This window comes from Gadus chalcogrammus, chromosome 16 (genome assembly GCF_026213295.1).
Source record: "Gadus chalcogrammus isolate NIFS_2021 chromosome 16, NIFS_Gcha_1.0, whole genome shotgun sequence".
NCBI classification, from domain to species: domain Eukaryota; kingdom Metazoa; phylum Chordata; class Actinopteri; order Gadiformes; family Gadidae; genus Gadus; species Gadus chalcogrammus.
In genome coordinates, this window is record NC_079427.1 from 25,975,586 (window position 1) to 25,991,957 (window position 16,372).

Sequence of the window (16,372 nt, forward strand, 5' to 3'; positions counted from 1 at the left end):
CCCCTACACAGCACAATACCCCTGGCACGGCCACGATTTTAGGAATCCTCCTCACAAACGTAATCTGCACTTCGCTGTGTCTCCCTGTCAGTCCATCGGGTGTGGGTCAAATCTACACTACCGTTCGAAAGTTTGGAGTCACCCAGAAAATGTCATGTTTTCCATGAAAACACAGCTGTTTTAACATAATTGCACAAGGGTTTCCTTATCATCAATTAGCCTTTTAAAACGATTAGCTAAAAAATTAACCAATAGAACACAGGAGTGATGGTTGTTGGAAATGTGCCTCTGTACACCTATGTAGATATTAAATTATAAATCAGCCGATTCCAGCTAGAATATTGATTTACCACATTGTCTAGAGTGTATTTCTGATTAATTTAATGTTATCTTCATTGAAAAAAACAGTGCTTTCCTTTAAAAAATAAGGACATTTGTGAGTGAACCCAGACTTTTGAACGGTAGTGTATGTCGTTTATGCTCTGTGGATGCTCTGTCATGGCCTTTGATGTCAAATGTATGCCTTTGCCCGTAGATTTGTGTTGCAATGCAAACATGACATGAAGACAATTTTTAAGAATTAAAATGTATACCAAACACCCATAACGTTGTATTGTGAAACCTCAGTATAGCTGTGTTTCGCCTTGTGTCTGATTGTTGTAATTTTTAACGCCGGTCATTGTTTTTCTCCTCTTGCGACATTGTCTTCTTCGTTGTGTTACATCGAAGACCTTGAACAGAGTTGAGGGAGTCAGTGAGGAGTATAGAATAAGGGAGGCAGGTAGGAGAGAGGAGAACCAAGACATTACTGGGGGGGGGGGGGGGTACAAAATAGAGTATAGAATAAAGTGTCTTTTGCTTGTCAGATAGTCTGTTAGATATGAGAATATGATCAAGGCGGGTGTAATCTCACAGCCATTTTCTACTCGCTCGCTGCCGCAACAGATGCAGGCTGCGGTTTCCTAAAGGAGCCGAGATCAAACAGCAGCGCTCACACACAAGCACACACACATGCATGCAGACACACAAACACACACATGCACGCACACACACACACGCACACACACACATGAATACGCACAGATACACCCACACAGACGCAAAATCATAAAGCACAAAGGAGACCTCTATGTGTGGGGGTATTCTTACTTAACTACTGCTGAGATACAAGTCAGACTGTCTCGGTCTCCTACTCTCATACAACCTATGATGAATCTCCCTCTTACACACACGTGCAGACCCGCATACACTTGGAAGACGCACATTAACCACACACACAGACACATGCAAATGCATGGGAAGAACATACATGGATCTATATACCGGTCACTCTGGGTTGGGACTGAGTTATGCCCCCCAGCTCATTTTATTTGATGAGTTTAAAGCTTTTCCTTCAGACTAAGTAGAGTCTGAAGGAGAGTATCGCTGCTCTATCGTCATTTAACCCTTTTTCACCGTCCCATTTTTCATACATTGTCTATTTTCTCTGCAGTCCCACAAAAAAACACGGACATGATGAGGAACATTTGCGTTCTGCTGTGTTGTCTGTGTGTTTTTCTATATGTGCCTAGAAATGCCAAATGTTTCCATAATGATCGTGGCAGAGTGATGATACAAAGGGACCTGTAGAATGTCACTGCCACATTTATGAGGCGTGCCACGTAGATACTCAAAGTGGAGTCCTTAATGGTTGACTGCGGATGTACTCTGCGGTTTGTGGCTTCAGTCCCCTCGGCTCATATCTGTATCAGTAACCTTACTGTTGGCGGTTCATTTCCACGTCCTATGCCTTAGAAATGAGTTATCTAGCCCTCATCTAGTTTGCGTTAGGCTTCTCTTTTGGCATTGGGTGCTACACACATACAGTACTTACACAGTTACACAGAATCAAAGAAGACTTTATATAGTTCATGTTTTAAAGGTGAAGTGTGTCGAATTGTGTGGCATCTACGGAACACACTTGGCAGAAATGGAATATATTATTCATATTATTCTGTTTTAATTAGTGATTAATACCATAAACATATGACGTTGAGTTTTCGTTAGCTTAGCATAATCCTTTTATATCCTCATAGAGAGCGGGTCCTCGTCCCCGGAGGTGGCCATTTTGCACCGCCATGTTTGTACCATGGCCAAGAAAGGAAAAACAGCAGAGAGAATGCTCTTTCGAGTCAATCTATCTTAATTAAAGTATCAGTGAGCCCCTGCTTCAGCATGGAAACTATACGATTTAAAAGATTTGTTTTGGGCACCGATTTCTAGGAGGGAGGGCCTGTTATCCCGATGGCTACAAGTCATTTTGTGATACATTTTGAGTAACGTCGTCTTGTATGAGAGTTATAAAGAGCACTGTTGTGTATGTAATGTACCACACACTGTGTTGTTAAATGATACACGTGTCCGAGATGCAAATGTCCGTGACGTTTAACCCTCTCTCGGACACGCCTATCAAAATCAACTGGTGTTTAGACCGAGCTCCACACATTCACACACACACCGTGTTGTTATGTTTCAGGTGTCCCAAAAGCTTAAAACTCTCAAACGCGCCTCATGCAGCCAGTGCTTTGACCAAAATATCCTATTTCAGGAGGATTAAATTATAATGGAGATCACTTTTAATCCAATTGTAGAATCGTTTTGTGAATGGCAGTTTGCAGATGAAGGTGATAACGACAAAATCAGTCTGTCTCGGTGTTCATATACAGAGTTCTTTAAACATCCATTTTTAAGAGACATTCGATTTTTAGGACGATTCCCAGTTCAATAACTTGAAATAGGCTGTTAGTGTTTTGGAGAATGTTTGTATCCAAAAACCTGTTGAAATACATCTGCACACCGTCATGTTATCAAAAGCAACCTATATACCAAGCATATATTACGATTTTTTTGGAGTTATTAACCTATATACCCATGCCGCATTGAAAGTAAACATTAGCTTGTATCGCCTTATATACTAATCAATACACATAACAGGATTGGTCTATGTAGTTTACCACAATGGATGCTATAAGGGGGGCTGTGTTTGAGAAACGTAAAAAGGCTGTTAACTTCCTCCAACATGAACAGCGATCATGGTGACAACAGAGATAGTTGATTGTGATTGTTTAAACTGATGTAAAAATACCCTCTGGCACATAGAAACAGCCACCTTAATTTTTTGAAATAGGGAAAAGTTGAGCCGACCGTTTTTTCAACAAAAAATAAAGCTGGCAGCGTTTTTTGGCCTATAAGCGCCGAGAGCGTTTTTTCTATCGCCTAGCAACGAACCCAATCTAGACCCGACGTTACTCGCCTACTACATAGCTAGAGCCCATTAGACATGTCGTAGATCTCGACATGTTCTGTAATTAAAACTATTAATCGCTCCAACGGCACTTTCCCGAGTGATTTGTCTGCTATTGTTTCTTGTTTTGACAGTTGAGAGTTTCCTTCGTGACGAAGTGTCACTGTTCCGCTTGTGATTGTTCAGTTGCCCAAAGGACGCCTGACGTTGGCCGTTTTCTTCCTGGAAGTTGAACCTTTTTCAACGCTCTGTGTGGCAGAAAAAAACGCTTGGAGAGGCGTTTAAAAAAACGGCTGCATCTTTTTCCAGAAACGCTCTGCTCCATAGGAATATAATGTAAAACAAGCGCTGGCAGATTAAAAAAAAACAAAAAACCTTCCCCTTCGTTGGAAGGGGAGGGGTGAGGAGGAGGGACAGTTAGGGCGCACTCACACTAGGCCATTGTCACCATAGATATATGTTAACTAGATGCCTCGTCCGCGGTGCTGGCCAATGGAGTCAAACGTCATCACTGGCGGCCATCTTACCGCAACCCTGTCTCGTCAAAATTACGTTCCCATAGAACTATTCGGCATTCTCAATTACGTTTGTCATAAAACGTATTTTGTCCGTGATTACGTTTTATTGAACGTATTGCAAATACGTTCGTCCTCAGCCTATTTTTTGCCATTCATTAACCTCTAGGATTATGTTTGGTTGAAACGTATCCCAGATAGGTTAAATGTCAACGTATAGCACATTATTGTCATTAAGGCATATCTTCCTTTCAGGGAACGTTTCATTTAACGTATTTTGTCTGAAAAATGTATCTTGGCCGTGAATACGTTTTATTGAACATATCGCAAATACGTTCGTTGTCAGCCTATTGTTTTGCCATTTATTAACCTCTAGGATTAGTATCCCAGATAGGTTAAATGTCAACGTATAGCACATTATTGTCATTAAGGCATATCTCCCTTTCAGGGAACGTTTCATTTAACGTATTTTGTCTGAAGAACGTATCTTGGCTGTGGATACGTGTTATTGAACATATCGCAAATACGTTCGTTGTCAACCTATTTTTTGCCATTCATTTACCTCTAGGATTATGTTTGGTTGAAACGTATTCCAAATATGTTAAATGTCAACGTATAGCACATTATTGTCATTAAGGCATATTTCCCTTTCGGGAAACGTTTCATTTAACGTTATTTTGTCCCAGATTACGTCTTATTGAACATATTGCAAATAGGTTCGTTCTCAACATTTTTGTTGTTATTTATTTAAGCTACCTCTTGGATTACAGGCTACATTTAATTGAAACGTATCCTTAATAGGCTACGTTAAATTTCGATAACACATTATTGTCAGCATATAGGCATAGGTCTACCTCTCGGGGAAGCGTACGTTTGATTGTAATGTTAATAGTCCAACGTTATATCAACATGTCACAAGAGGAGAAATTAGCTGCTGACGGGGTAACTGTAGGAGCGGGGGTTGCTTTGTCGATTTCTTTATCTAGGGCTATAGCTGTGGTCAAAGCGGGAAGTGTGCGTTGTCTGGGCGGCTGCCTGAACTGAGCTGCAGGAAATTATGTTCACACGTTTCTTCATTCATTCATGAAGGCTATACCGGTGAACGGTGACGTCAGACTCACGCCCACCTACAAACCAATCAATGTCCAGTATCAGCCTGTCCTCTCGGAAAATACGACCACGTTGGTTTGTTCCGCCAAAGATTACGACCCATTGGAATTTATCCAAAACGAGCGAACGAGGCCCTCTACATGTGCGGGGAACCCTTTCTCATCAAAATTACGTTCCCAGAGAACTATTCGGCATTCTCAATTACATTTGTCTAAAAAACGTTTTTTGTCCGTGATTACGTTTTATTGAACATATTGTAATGACCTCGCCGGTGACATAACGATGTCGAGTCATTAGTAATTGAAGGAACTTTTAATGGACCAAAACCAGGTCACTGAAACCCGTAACCAACGGCAGAAATCCCACCCAAAACAAACCCCGGTTACCCCGGCAACCCCCAACACGGTCTCACTCACGTGCAGGCCCCCACCCTCGTGTTCTTCCAAGGCCCTCCCCCAGCTGACCTAATGATTCGCCCCCACACACACACACACAAGCACACACAAGCACACACACGCACGCACAGACACACAGACACAGACACACACACACGCACACACGCACACGGTGCATTTCGCTGCTAAAACAACAACAAAAAAATATTCCCTCAAATAGTATTACTTTCAAAACGTTGGCCAAAATGGCCAATAATATCATTTTTTATTTGGGATGCTTCTAGGACATTTTGGGTGGATTTTGAACGGTATGTGGGGGGCACGTTTTTTGCAGGACCTGGCAACCCTGCGCTGTTGCCCGAGATCTGGATCCACCCCGGCGTGACCTTTTGACCCCAGACTTCTGGGGGAATAGCTGAATCAATTCATTAGTCAATCAGAAGCATGTAAATATCTTCACGGTGGCGTAAGAGGACGAACAAGGTGTCCTTCAACATCTACGCTTCCAGGCGATTGCAACGGTGCCACACATGAGCATATTCGAACATGTTTAATGGTAGTAATTAGCTGTCGAAATTGGAGGCCTTAATCAATACTGAGCAGCTATTGATTTGCTTCCCGATAAAGATTAGTCACAAATGACATGTTATTTAGCATCTACACGTTGAGCTGAGTCCAATGACACCAAGAACGACACTCTAGCTAATGGTAACATGTATTTTACATGGTTACACCTAGGTCTAGGACATGATCTCGGTGTAGCAAGAGGCCGAGCTTGATCTCATTGGACTCAGCTTAACGTGTAGATGCTAATTAACATGTAATTTGTCAAAAATCTCCATCGGGAAGCAAATCTATAGCTGGTCATTATTGATAAAGGCCTCCAAAATCGACAGCTAATTACTACCCCGAAACATATTCAAATATGATCATGTGTGGCACTGTTGCAATCGTCTCGAAACGTAGATGTCAAAGGACACCTTGTTTGTTCTGTTGCACCACCGGGAAGATATTTTCATACTTCTAATGGATTGATTCATATTTTAAGGTTCTCAGAGTGAGACTTTAAGTTGCTGCAGCAGAAGTGTTGAGACGAAAGATGATATCAAGAGATTTATAGAATATTCCCATTCACATTATGATTCTTCGTCGTAACATCCGACCAAACATCCTTTACATTCACAGAGCGAAGATTATGAAAGTCCAGGCTCAGCAAGTGCTCCATCTCGTTGCACCTGCACCCAGCGGCTCGCTTGCAAGATTTTGGCCTGAAGTTCTTCCCAGACCTATACCCTAACAGTCCAATATGCATATCTGAGAATCAGGCCTCTCTTCAATAATGACAAAATGTAATGAGAGAAATACAGATTCACTTTTTGTTATCTCATAAGCGGCGTGGTGCCGGCTCCTTTTGACCTTTTGACCCCAGACTTCAAAGAGGTGGCCACAGGCCAGCACTGTCTACACACATTAAGCCACAAATGTACACCTCCATCCCGCAAAAAATGGGGACTAGAAACTAACCTCTGTCTTATGTACATTGACTGTACTGTTGGAGGTCACGCCCCTTTTCCAGCCTTTTCGAGATAGCTAGGGATGCTAAAATGTTTACACACATTTCCCGGGGCCCCGTGAACGACATATCCGAGATTTGGAGTTCTAGCCCTTAGAGAAAAAAAGTTTTCCCAAATGGAGTGTCATTTGGACAAAGCCCCTCAGAAGTGTAGCCTGCAAGACCTAATGGTTCAGAATGTGGTGGAAAAACAGTTTTTGAGATAGGAAGGTCCTACCGCCCTGAAATTTTAATACCTTATTCTAGGGCCTAACTGGGACTTCCGCACCGAAACTTGGCCCGGTCGGACCCCGAGGGCAGGAAGGGGGGGCCCTTCCTGCCCGAAACTTGGCCCGGTCAGACCCCGAGGGCAGGCCCCCCCTTCCTGCCCTCGGGGTCTGACCGGGCCAAGTTTCGGTGTGGAGGTCCCAGTCAGGCCCTAGAATAAGGTATTACAATTTCAGGGCGGTAGGACCTTCCTATCTCAAAAACTGTTTTTCCACCACATTCTGAACCATTAGGTCTTGCAGGCTACACTTCTGAGGGGCTTTGTCCAAATGACACTCCATTTGGGAAAACTTTTTTTCTCTAAGGGCTAGAACTCCAAATCTCGGATATGTCGTTCACGGGCCCCCGGGAAATGTGTGTAAACATTTTAGCATCCCTAGCTATCTCGAAAAGGTCGGCAAAGGGGCGTGACCTCCAACAGTACAGTAAATGTACATAAGACAGAGGTTAGTTTCTAGTCCCCATTTTTTGTGGGATGGAGGTGTACATTCGTGGCTAAAGGTGTGTAGACACAGCTGGCCTGTGGCCACGTTTTTGAAGTCGGGGGTCAAAAGGTCAAAAGGAGCCGGCACCACGCCGCTTATGAAATAACAAAAAGTTAATGTGTGTTTCTCTCATAACTTTTTGTCATTATTAAAGAGAGGCCTGATTCTCAGATATGCATGTTGGATGGCTAGGGTGTAGGTCTGGGAAGAACTTCAGGCCAAAATCTTGCAAGCGAGCCGCTGGGTGAGTTGCAACGAGATGGAGCACTTGCTGAGTCATTTCCTGTAGTGCTGGAGCCACAGGTTGAAGCGTATGCGTCCTTTGAGACCCCCTTTGATATATAAGAGACGCTATACAGCTTACTTAAATGTTGTCGACTCAGTCACCTATTGCATCACTTCCTTTAGGGCTTCGGCCTCCTAATTGATCATTGTAGTAGGCTATAATTGAATGCCCTCTTTCATATATATACCTCCACCACTGGGACGTGGCAACAATTCTCCAAATCCATATGGGGAGGGGGGGGATGCTTGTGGACAGTAGGGGTTTACCCTAGACATAAATAGGAAGTAAAATCAGGAGAAGGAATGACCTCTCACAAATATTTATTGAATAAATTGTTTCAAATAACCCTCCCTCGTTAAATCAATGAGCTTGGTGTTTTGCTTTCAAAAAAAAGTTATAGAAGAAGTCTAAACTGCAGAAAATAAACACATCCAAGCTGCCTTTTAAGGATACCTTGGAATAACTGTCTATTTTTCAACCATCGGACCCTAGTTTACGACAAAAACAACCCAATTGACGGCAGCTCCTTTGCCGCGTGGTTTTTAGAGTTATTAGAGGGGGCGGTCGATAGCAACCACCATAGCAACCATGACGGTCAAGTGACTGGATCCAGCCCCGTTGAAAAAAATAGAATACCTCCCTACACACTCAGTAGTAGATTAATGATATTTAAATTATTATTATGACCATGAAGTCTTTATTTGCATGGGTTTACATTTCGTTGTGTAGCATGGAAAAATCGGAGAAACACTCCCATTCAGAATGCATTGGTTTACACTTCGTTCTTTGGAGCACGGTTATTTTTATTGATTTATTTATTTTCCGTTTTTGAGGAGTTGAGGATTTTTCTGCAATAATCCAAAATCCAATGGAAAACCCGTTGGCTTTTTGTCAAAGGAACCGAGGGCGACGCTCACTTCCGGGTTTGCCAACATACGTCATCCCTCTCCACCACTCTATACTGTAAAAACACATGTTCAAGTTGAATGATAATGCATGAATTTATTCTTTATTCTGCCATAGTAACACGGTAAATAAATGGCAAAAATAGGCTGAGAACGAATTCGTATTTACGATATTGTAGCGACCCTGGGACAATTAAATTGTTTGTGTGTTATGTGTTGCATTGTATTTCGTTGTCCGTTATGCCAGTTGTTCTGTGTGCATGTATTGTAATGTTCTTCTTGTCAATCAGTGTGAGGGCGAATCATTAGGTCAGCTGGGGGAGGGCCTTGGAAGAACACGAGGGTGGGGGCCTGCACGTGAGTGAGACCGTGTTGGGGGTTGCCGGGGTAACCGGGGTTTGTTTTGGGTGGGATTTCTGCCGTTGGTTACGGGTTTCAGTGACCTGGTTTTGGTCCATTAAAAGTTCCTTCAATTACTAATGACTCGACATCGTTATGTCACCGGCGAGGTCATTACAATATGTTCAATAAAACGTAATCACGGACAAAAAACGTTTTTTAGACAAATGTAATTGAGAATGCCGAATAGTTCTCTGGGAACGTAATTTTGATGAGAAAGGGTTCCCCGCACATGTAGAGGGCCTCGTTCGCTCGTTTTGGATAAATTCCAATGGGTCGTAATCTTTGGCGGAACAAACCAACGTGGTCGTATTTTCCGAGAGGACAGGCTGATACTGGACATTGATTGGTTTGTAGGTGGGCGTGAGTCTGACGTCACCGTTCACCGGTATAGCCTTCATGAATGAATGAAGAAACGTGTGAACATAATTTCCTGCAGCTCAGTTCAGGCAGCCGCCCAGACAACGCACACTTCCCGCTTTGACCACAGCTATAGCCCTAGATAAAGAAATCGACAAAGCAACCCCCGCTCCTACAGTTACCCCGTCAGCAGCTAATTTCTCCTCTTGTGACATGTTGATATAACGTTGGACTATTAACATTACAATCAAACGTACGCTTCCCCGAGAGGTAGACCTATGCCTATATGCTGACAATAATGTGTTATCGAAATTTAACGTAGCCTATTAAGGATACGTTTCAATTAAATGTAGCCTGTAATCCAAGAGGTAGCTTAAATAAATAACAACAAAAATGTTGAGAACGAACCTATTTGCAATATGTTCAATAAGACGTAATCTGGGACAAAATAACGTTAAATGAAACGTTTCCCGAAAGGGAAATATGCCTTAATGACAATAATGTGCTATACGTTGACATTTAACATATTTGGAATACGTTTCAACCAAACATAATCCTAGAGGTAAATGAATGGCAAAAAATAGGTTGACAACGAACGTATTTGCGATATGTTCAATAACACGTATCCACAGCCAAGATACGTTCTTCAGACAAAATACGTTAAATGAAACGTTCCCTGAAAGGGAGATATGCCTTAATGACAATAATGTGCTATACGTTGACATTTAACCTATCTGGGATACTAATCCTAGAGGTTAATAAATGGCAAAACAATAGGCTGACAACGAACGTATTTGCGATATGTTCAATAAAACGTATTCACGGCCAAGATACATTTTTCAGACAAAATACGTTAAATGAAACGTTCCCTGAAAGGAAGATATGCCTTAATGACAATAATGTGCTATACGTTGACATTTAACCTATCTGGGATACGTTTCAACCAAACATAATCCTAGAGGTTAATGAATGGCAAAAAATAGGCTGAGGACGAACGTATTTGCAATACGTTCAATAAAACGTAATCACGGACAAAATACGTTTTATGACAAACGTAATTGAGAATGCCGAATAGTTCTATGGGAACGTAATTTTGACGAGACAGGGTTGCTTACCAGGAGTAAGCTGCTCACCAATAACATTGTGTTGTTAGTGATTCATGTACTTTTTAAATAACCATAACTTGCTCAATTTTCAACCGATTTTCAAACGGTTTGGTTTGTTATAAACATCAGAGATGTAGATATGACAGTAAATACTTATGAATAATTGTTAGGTTCTAAGAAAAATAGAATAATGTTCTAAAATAGGTACAAGATTTCCCTTTACAAATATATATCAAGAAATTTGTTGAAATCCCCACCCTGTACAGAGATGTATTTATGTAATTATATATAGCCATGTGTTTTCATATGAAATGAACATTAAACAGAACAGATAGGTGCAATAAATACACACATGCACAAGGTATTCATGTTATTTATGTTAAATCAATATATGGTCTACTAAAACTCAGAACAAGCAAAAGTTTGTAAGAAACCAAACCGTTTAATGTCAAATGTTGTCTTATTTGCGTTTATGCCTTATTGGTGTATGTTTTCTTATTTATGTTTAGGTCAAATGTAGTCTATGTCTATCTGTTTGTTGTATAAATCATAAAATAAAAAATTGATCACAAAAAAAAGAAACCAAACCGTTTGTAAATCCGTCAAGATTTCAGCGAGATAAGAGTATTAGCGTTTGTGCAGATCACTGATTTACGTCCGCTACAACAGATTCCACCAGAAAGCTTTACTATGGTAAGATGGCGGTGTCACGTTAAAATTGTACCGGGGGCGAAAATTGTACCGGCCTACGTCATCAGTTGTTGGCAACTTGACAACTGATTTGATTGAGTTGTCCGTTGCCGGGCAGGTTTCAAAAAACATTCGGCTCATGTTTCCAAAGACGAAATAACATAATACAGATAACGGATCGCTAGATAACACTTGTTTTTACTTTATATTTGTATTGTATTGAATTGTTTAATCGAATTTAGCTAGTAAACTGAGTGTTTAAAGCAGGTTTCAAAAACCTGTCTTGTCACGCTCAATGAAGGAGTGCAATGAACGAGCATGAAAGTTCGCGAATGTTCAAGAACCTTCCTACGTCATTCGACGCCATCGCCCGTTGCCAGGCAGGTCTGGAATTTGTCAACAACTGATGACGTAGGCCGGTACAATTTTCGCCCCCGGTACAATTTTAACGTGACAGCGGCCTATGGTGACGTTCTAGACGCCGCCGTAGGGCATCTAGTTAATATATATATTATCACACCAAATTTGTACCGGCTGCCAAATTTGTACCGGGTACGTAATCAGTTGTCCGTTGCCAGGCAACGAAAAAAACAATTACGTAAGGGGTTGTCCGTTGCCAGGCAGGTTTCAGAAAACATTCCCGCTCATGTTGCCAAAGACTAAATAACATAATACAGATAACGGATCGCTAGACTATGAGAACGTTAAACACTCGGTTTACTACACGCTTAACACTCAGGTTACTAGCTAAATGCAATTAAACAATTAAATACAATACAAATATAAAGTTAGGAACGCTAATAAATGTAATTTGTAAAATAAGTGTTATCTGTCTTGTCGCGCTAAATAAACAAGTTCGCAAATTTTCTTGAACCTTCCTACGTCATTCGACGCGATCGTCTGTTGCCAGGCAGGTTTGGAATGGATTACGTAAGGATGACGTACCCGGTACAAATTTGGTGTGACACCATCTGTACCGTGCCCGAGTATGTTTGCCCCTAAAGTCTAGATCGTTTGGCAAGTGTGAGCACACCATCCATACTCAAGTACAGTTAAATTCCGCGGCCTCAGTACACTTCGGAGAGGTGTGCTCAGGCCACGGTACAGATGCTAATGAGCCGACACGCGCACACACACGGATACACAACCTGAGCTGGATGACGTATAGTCCATGCAAACCGTACTCCGGCCCAGTTGAGATTGCCTAGTAGTGTGAGCACAGGCCAGCAGCACAGTGGGGGTGGGGGTGGATACAGAGCCCTGTATCCACTTGAGTACGGTACAGGGCGACTTTGCCTAGTGTAAGTGCGCCCTTTTTCAATCGGTTGCAATTATCTGCTACCTCACCGATGCTACTAACTTCTCCTAACTCATATAAAACTGTAAGCAAAATGGTTTACAGAAAATATACAGCATTTATTGATGGTTTATTATATACAGTATACAAGTTTCCAATAATAATGTACAATTAGATAAAGGTAGCAACATTTGTGAATAAAGAAGAAACATATCACAAAAAATATCTCAGACAGTCAATCATTTTATAAACATAACATTTTCCATAAATTAATGAATTTTGTATGGCTCCATTGCTACTGTCTAATTATGCGGCAGATTAAAACATAGTGATTATTAATAATGTTTTAAGCGTATACAAATATTGACCTGTGTTTTGAAGCAACAGTTAATGAAGAAAATACTCTGTAATGGATCCAGAGAGAGAGAGAGAGAGAGAGAGAGAGAGAGAGAGAGAGAGAGAGAGAGAGAGAGAGAGAAATGTAGAGAGAGATGTAAGTTGAGTGACACAGGTGCAAATACTGTGTGTGTGGGTACCTGTGTGTGTTGCCCCTCTGTGTGCATGCATGTGTGTGTGTGTGTGTGTGTGTGTGTGTCTGTGTGTGTGTCTGTGTGTGTGTGTGTGTGTGTGTGTGTCTGGTGTGTGTGTGTGTGTGTGTGTGTGTGTGTGTGTGTGTGTGTGCGTGTGTGTGTGTGTGTGTGTGGGTGTGTGTGTGTGTGTGTGTGTGTGTGTGTGTGTGTGTGTGTGTGTGTGTGTGTGTGTGTGTGTGTGTGTGTGTGTGTGTGAGTGTGTGCGTGTGTGTGTGTTGCCTGTGTGTGCATTTGTGCATGTGTGTGTGTGTGTGCGTTCATCCAGAGCCTGGAGTCGGGGTGTCTCCTGGTCCTCACCCCATCCGGTGGACAGTAGAGTACGGGTCGGAGCGGCTGTTGGGGTGCAGAGTCTGTGAACACCCAAAACACACAATTATATGAACAACTGTGCTCGAGTATTAGAGCGTCATCACTAACCTCTCACAGATAATCACACACACACACACACACACACACACACACACACACACACACACACACACACACACACACACACACACACACACACACACACACACACACACACACACACGTTGTTTTAATGCAGTTAGTGAAATATGTCACCTCTGAAACCCAGAGTGCATGATCTCTGAAGCTTTTGTTAAATGGGAATATCATGGGAGATCAAGCTGTACAACTCTATTGGTCTTCTTCATATTGTTCCCGATCACCTGCTTGTGTTAATGTGCTACAGGAGAGGGTGTGTGTCTACCTGATAGTCAGGAGAGGATGTAGCCGGACTCCCACTCGGTCCAGATGAAGACACTGCAACGAAGGATGGCACAATGATTTAAACAGGACCCTCTGGGGTGCCTGTTCATTTAAGAAGCACCTACCATTTGGATAAATGAATATCCTGAATGTACATGTAATGTAACATTTAGAAAATAACAAACATTTTGTAAAAAAATAAATAAATTCTAAAGTAAAATGAATAGACTTTTAAAAATGATGTTGACGTAAGCTAAATTGAAGCTAAACTACTGAAAGAAGTGGGCGGCCATTTTGTCGACAGCACCTCTTTACCTTTCTTTGGTTTCGCTCCGGCGGACTTCCTCTTTCTGGCCCGAACGTAGACCACCAGAATGACTCCCAGTGTCAGCAAAACGTCTGCAATGATGACCACTGCCACTGTGACGGGGTCCAGCTCATAGCAGTTTTCACACACTGAAGATTAAACGATCGTCGGTCAGTCAAAAGTCAACCTGCTCTGGGATAAACCTGGCAGAAGGAGAGGCTCAGAACTTACCTTTTCCCTTCACGTAAAAATGATATTTTTCCTTATTATGTATACAGTGGTAATGGCCTTTTGTCATGTCATTATATTCCTGTTCGAGTGTCTCGCTGGCTTGGTTGATCTTTATGTCTCCCTCTGTCTTGTACCAGTCCCCCTTTTTTGGACAGGTCATGGTAAAGTTCTTCTGCCAGAAGGAGACGCCACCTGGGGACGGAGGGACAGGGAAAACCAAACTATCAAATCATATGTGATGCATCATTTGTATGGTGATTGTGTTGATGTCTTTGTTTGGGGAGTTCAGTACACAGTAACAATAACAGTAACAATTATTTATGTTTGCTGTAGCTTTCTGATAAATCTTAAATACATTGCACCTATTACAATGCATTTTTTCTTTGCATCTGTTTTCTTTCACTATTTATTCAATTATATTATTTCATTTAATTGTATGACATTGTTTTTATGTGACGCACTTGGAGTCTGCCTTGTGTATGAAAAGTGCTCTGTAAAGAAAGTTGCCTTGCCTTGCCTTTAAAACTCAAGGAAACAGTACAACTCAACATCTCACAATGCACCTGTTTGTGCGGTTACCAACAAAGATAAAAAAGATCCACACTTTCGTATTATATTTTACATTATGGAAATGACTTGGAAAAGCAATACAAAAACCTTACAAATTGTGAATATTTACCTGTGTATTCACTCCTTGCAAAACTCAAGAGCAGGAAGACGAGCACGCTGCCAATATGGATCCTCATCTTGGGCTGATTTTCTTCCTCTTTTTGTGGACAGTCTCGTCTTGGAATGCCAGCCCTTAGCGTGTGTATAGCCTGTACGACAAACTCAATGCTGATCCAAATAATTTAAGATATCAATTTTTTTAGAGGAAAACAAAAAGCACACCCAGCATATCCGCCCTTCTCTCACAAGAGTCTTCTTCCCCCGCCCCTTCCTGGGCTTCTGTCTGTCTGTCTGTCTGTCTGTCTGTCTGTCTGTCTGTCTGTCTGTCTGTCTGTCTGTCTGTCTGTCTGTCTGTCTGTCTGTCTGTCTGTCTGTCTGTCTGTCTGTCTGTCTGTCTGTCTGTCTGTCTGTCTGTCTGTCTGTCTGTCTGTCTGTCTGTCTGTCTGTCTGTCTGTCTGTCTGTCTGTCTGTCTGTCTGTCTGTCTGTCTGTCTGTCTGTCTGTCTGTCTGTCTGTCTGTCTGTCTGTCTGTCTGTCTGTCTGTCTGTCTGTCTGTCTGTCTGTCTGTCTGTCTGTCTGTCTGTCTGTCTGTCTGTCTGTCTGTCTGTCTGTCTGTCTGTCTGTCTGTCGATCTGTCTGTTTCCTCTCCAACTCTCTCACTGCTCCAGCCCATCATGCATCAAACCCAGTCCAACGACAGAGCGTGTACCTTTGGTTTTAACTGCATTGATGATTGTATTCTTGAAATTACTTCCAAGTCCATATTGTTTGCAAAGGTGTGGGGATTACGTGTTCATATATTTCTGAATGTGTTATCACTGTCTGTCTGTCTCTGATCGTCTGTCAGTCTGTCTGTCTTTCTGTGTATTTAGTTTGGCATCCCCAAGTGAAGTACTGCAGCCGGTGAAATGATGCAACAGCAGAACCAGCCCCCATTCTCAATGGCTTGGTTCTGTAGTGTGTGTGTGTGTGTGTGTGTGTGTGTGTGTGTGTGTGTGTGTGTGTGTGTGTGTGTGTGTGTGTGTGTGTGTGTGTGTGTGTGTGTGTGTGTGCGCACGCGCGTGCGTATGTGTGTGTGTGTGTGATTATGTTGTACTCGACAAACAGCGTTTAGTTGTTGTGTGCCAGCCCAGGATAAATACAACAAGACCTCGGGGGAGCCCTGCAAGAGCTGCTTCGAAGCGTACCTCCGCC

General features: G+C 42.2%; 1 protein-coding gene across 1 annotated transcript; it reads right to left on the reverse strand.

Moving 5' to 3' along the window:
- Window positions 1–11,806: 11,806 nt before the first annotated feature.
- Window positions 11,807–15,432, reverse strand: LOC130406190 (T-cell surface glycoprotein CD3 epsilon chain-like). Its single transcript, XM_056611632.1, has 5 exons — window positions 15,190–15,432; window positions 14,511–14,702; window positions 14,288–14,428; window positions 13,974–14,026; window positions 11,807–13,611 (listed from the first exon to the last, which is right to left on the reverse strand). The coding sequence occupies exons 1-5, from the start codon at window positions 15,254–15,256 to the stop codon at window positions 13,555–13,557; spliced, it is 510 nt and encodes a 169-aa protein (XP_056467607.1). The 5' UTR covers window positions 15,257–15,432; the 3' UTR covers window positions 11,807–13,554.
- Between the last annotated feature and the right edge of the window lie 940 nt (window positions 15,433–16,372).

Coding starts and splice junctions, on each gene's coding strand:
- LOC130406190 (XM_056611632.1), bottom strand. CDS start 15,256: ATGAGGATCCATATTGGCAGCGTGCTCGTCTTCCTGCTCTTGAGTTTT. Junction 14,703..15,189: donor TGCAAGGAGTGAATACACAG/GTAAATATTCAC, acceptor CTCCGTCCCCAG/GTGGCGTCTCCTTCTGGCAG. Junction 14,429..14,510: donor TTTTTACGTGAAGGGAAAAG/GTAAGTTCTGAG, acceptor TTTAATCTTCAG/TGTGTGAAAACTGCTATGAG.